Below are 4,359 nucleotides of genomic sequence, written 5' to 3'. Positions count from 1 at the left end.
CCCAGCAAGGTTCCCTCAAGTGGACACCACACGCCCAGCAGAGTTCCCTCCAGTGGACACCATGTATCCAGTACAGCTCCCTCCAGGGGACACTAAGAGTTCAGCCGAGCTCCCTCCAGTGGACACCATATGCCCAGCAGAGCTCTCCCCAGTGGACAACACAGAGTGAAGTCCTGCTGTTACACTGAGGGGGCCCTGTGAGCCATGTGCATCACCGGTTCCTGCAGACACTCCAGGGACAGTGCTGGCCATCAGATGGGCTAGTGCAGCATCAGCTCACAGCTCACACCAGGGAACAGGCCCCTGCACCGGTGAGTTACCGTTTAGGATAAACTGACCCTTTACACTGAAAACGGAGCAAGTGGCCCTGATGTTGGGATCTGAGACGAGAATTCCAAACACACTGAATCAGGGAAACCAGAACACGGCCTAACATCCCCAGGAGCCCTCGTAGGTGGACAGTGACCAACTGCAAGGCTGGTGTTCAGAGAACCCACAGCCAGGCCGGGGGAGAACACCGAGGCCGTCTGCTTTCCTACAGATCCCGATGCGGCAGCTCCTCTCGTCCTACGGTCACGACAGGTGTGGGTCCTCATGGCAACGGAGTTATCACACCAGATTCTTTGTACCACATAGCCACTGTGGCTTCCCCTGAGACCCACGAAAACCAAACCTCCAAGCCAATGCCTCTGAGTCAGTCCAGACTCCTGATGACCCTAAGGGTCCCAGCAGAACTGCTCCTACGGTTCCTCCCAAGGTGTAACCTCTACAGAAGCAGAGAGCTGGCGGGAGCAAACCACTGATCCTCCAGCCGGCATGCCAACACTAAACCCACTGGGACAAAGCGGCCTTACTCTTGCAACGCATGCTGAAATATTTAGGGTAAAGGAGAGAGTCTGACTGTCAGGTGGTGTGGCCATCTGAGAGCGGGCTGGCCAGCACCAGAGCAGCAGGGATGCAGATGGCTGACAAGCAGCACCAGGGCCGAGAGGAGGTGCTGTCCCCCCGCTGCGCTGTGGGCATCCACCATGGGGGTCGGGGGGGTGCAGCCACAGAAACACCAGGGCCGAGAGGAGATGCTGTCCCCCTGCTGCGCTGTGGGTATCCATCACATGGTGGGAGGTGGGGTGCTGCCACAGAAACACCAGGGCCGAGAGGAGATGCTGTCCCCCCGCTGCGCTGTGGGCACCCACCATGGGGGTCGGGGGGGTGCAGCCACAGAAACACCAGGGCCCAGAGGAGGTGCTGTCCCCCCGCTGCGCTGTGGGCACCCACCATGGGGGGGCGTGGGAGGGGGATGCAGCCACAGAAACACCAGCGATCACCAGTTAGGCAAGGTCCAGTTCAAAGACACAATGCGTTAGAGGGGGCTCTTGCTTCTGTTTTTAAAATAACTCTGTTTTCATGCCTTTACCAAAGAGACATCTAAGATAAAAGGATTTTTTAAAAATGGATTAAAGTGAAGGGACAGAGAAATTATATCAGACAAAAAGCAACCAAAGGAAGCCAGTCCAGTCACTGCTCAAACCACGTAAAGAGGCGGTCAGGCGCTGGCAAGTACGACTCCCAGTGGCCGTGAGCCAGACCCTGTCCCATCCTGCGTCACCCTCATCATCTCTGACACAATGGAGCCCACTGCTGTGCCACCGTCAATCCAACTGATTGAGGGTCTTCTCTCATCTGCGGACCCTCTACTTTTCCAAGCATGATGTCGCTCTCCAAGACAGACTGTGGCAAAATAGGTAGAGTTATCAACAATGACAGCAAGTCGACAGGAGGGGCTAACCCAGAGAGAATCAAGTGAATCCAAGCTCGAGGGTCCCAACAGCACAGCGCTGAGCAGAAGACGAAGCCATAAGCACAGTAGGCGACTGCAAACATTCTTCTGTCATTTATAGAGAATGCAAACGGGGAAATTCGTGTAGACATAGAAGAGCGACCTGCAAATTAACAGACTTGATGGACATACACAGAACACAATTACTCTGCATCAACTGATAGGTATCTTCCACACACAGAACAATTATGACAATGACCCACACGCTGGACCCTAAAACGAGTCCCAGTAAAGCTAAAACCCTGCATCTTCCCTGACAGTCCCCTCTCCACCTCCCCAAGACTAGATGCAGCCACTTCTCCACACCTCTGCCGCTGCCTATCCCAAAAGCAGAAACCTGGCGACATCCGGAAAGCTCAGAATCACCTGCCTGAAGCCCCCAGGGATGCTGACTTCCCGTTTCCTGTCCACAGTGACAGGTGATCGTGGAGAACGACATCACAAGGTTGGTGACACAGGTAGACACACCCCCTGCCCACCTCACCTTGATCACGGTCACGTCCATGCCAGACAAGTGAAGTATCGGGGCGGCATTTTTTTCAAACAGCGCCCTGGCTTTTCTGTGGGTAAAAGATGGAAACGGCACAGGTTATGAAACACAATTTAACCATGTTCCCTTGTCTAGAGCGAGGCAGCGGGGCCTGGGCATGTGTATCTGTTCAAGCAGAGGGCGCCTGGCAGTGTGCAGAGACAGTTACTGTGCTGACTGCTAACCTGAGATGTGAGATGCCAGAGGCAGAGCGTCCATCAGGAGCACCTCGGAAGAAAGGCCTGGCCTCCCCTTCAAGACCTGGGCCAAAGACCTCACGGAACTCAGCTCTCCTCAGACCCAGGGGGGTCACCATGAGTCACTAATGACTCCAGAGCAAATGGTTTCAACCCAGCAAAGAGGAGCTGGGCCAGGACCCATCTCTGCTGGGTCAAGGAAGAAGGCAGGAGCAGCTGGACCACGTCCACCCTGGAGAGGCAAAGTGTAGGAGACGCCTCCACCTGCCACCATCAGCTGCACACACCTGCAACTGCTTGGAGTCAGTTCCCGCAACAAAATCTGCATAAGCTCTCTGCAGAAGCTTTCCACGATGCTACACATTCAGTGGAGGGGCCATGGGGCCTAACGTGTAACAGGCTCGAAGTGAAAGGTCGGTTGTTTGAACCCCACAGCTGCTCCGAGGGAGAAGACGGGCAGTGCCTTATGAAGGAGGACAGCCACAGAAGCCCAAGGGGGGGGGGGGCGCTGAGTCAGGGGACCCCAGCGACGAGCTTGCTTTTCAGTTGGTACGTTCAAAATCCCTCTAAAAGGAGGACTCTTTCTTCTGATGTTCACACACAAGACTGAAAAGAGCAAATGTTACCGGTAAGAAATGCATTATTAACTACATAATTAAGAGTGAGAAAGCGCCAGGCCAGGGTGAATGAAAGCCTTTATGGACTTAAAGCAATTTCCACATTCACACGCGCGCGCGCACACACACACACACACACACACACACACACACACATTAATTACTCTCAATGCATTATTTACCAAAGCTAAACACACAGTCACCTTCCTCTGTAAAGCTCGCATGTCGTTTTAAACCAGGACTACATAATGAAGGAGCCACATGATAAATTATAAATTAGGTGTCAGACTGGAGCCAAGATGGCAACAAGAGTGCAATTAAAGAGTGAAGACAGTGCTTTCAAAAAGGTTTCTAAGCTCCTCCTGATTTTTGACTGTAGTGTCCTGTAATTCTTCAAGTTTGTTTTTCATCCATTGAAAACATTCAATCATTATTTTTTTTTAAATTCTGCATCAGAAAGTTCCATCAGACTTTCTGGCTTCAGGAAATCCATTGCTACTGTGTCATTTTGGGGGGGGGAGATATCTTGCTTTGGGCTTGCGTGGTGAGTAAGGTACCCTGCTTCTTTCGAGACATTGACGTGGAAGATTTTTTGAAAACTAAGGTGATAGTTGGTTCTTGGTTTGACGTCAACTACTTCTCTGTTGCAATGTCCAGTACCTCCCTGTTGCTTGAGTTGGCAGGACCAATGTGGTTAAGGCCAAACAGCAGTTTGTAGTCTAAAGAAACAAAATCTTCAATGTTGGACAACTTTTTCAGGTGAGGCTGATAAATGCTATCATTTGGTCTATGTGTTTTTGTTCTTTTGTGTGTGTGGTTTTTTTAAGTCCTGGCCCGAGGGCCGAAGGCCCTTGGGCCCCAAAATTCAAAGCTGGCGGGGCATGTAGACTTCTGGGGCGGGGGAACCGATGTGATACCTGAGAACATGATGCTGAGTGAAATATCTCAGTCACAAAGGGACAAATGCTATATGATGCCACTGCTGTAGAATGAAGCTGACATCGGGGTGGGGGTAAGACTGAGAAAAACTGGATAAATTATGTCTACTGCATTGAAGTCTATGAGGGAGAGAATAGTTTAAAAGTATTATATTTTAGGGCATTATGTTTTTCATAAAAGTATGGAATGAGGGCTGCAGAGTGGATTATATTTGGGATTGGGGTGTGCGGGGGGGGTATT

The 4,359-nt window shown here is 51.5% G+C and overlaps 1 protein-coding gene across 1 annotated transcript in view; it reads right to left on the bottom strand.

The window, feature by feature from the left end:
- Positions 1 to 4,359, bottom strand: part of AGK (acylglycerol kinase) — a 70,931-nt gene that overhangs the window by 37,218 nt on the left and 29,354 nt on the right. Inside the window, exon 4 of the mRNA XM_006887228.1 lies at positions 2,322 to 2,397. Coding sequence (XP_006887290.1) covers positions 2,322 to 2,397 — 76 coding nt within the window. The remainder of the gene's footprint in view (positions 1 to 2,321; positions 2,398 to 4,359) is intronic.

This window comes from Elephantulus edwardii, unplaced genomic scaffold (genome assembly GCF_000299155.1).
Source record: "Elephantulus edwardii isolate Elephantulus edwardi_28Jun2011 unplaced genomic scaffold, EleEdw1.0 scaffold00055, whole genome shotgun sequence".
NCBI lineage: Eukaryota > Metazoa > Chordata > Mammalia > Macroscelidea > Macroscelididae > Elephantulus > Elephantulus edwardii.
This window is presented reverse-complemented; position numbering and strand designations above follow the sequence as displayed.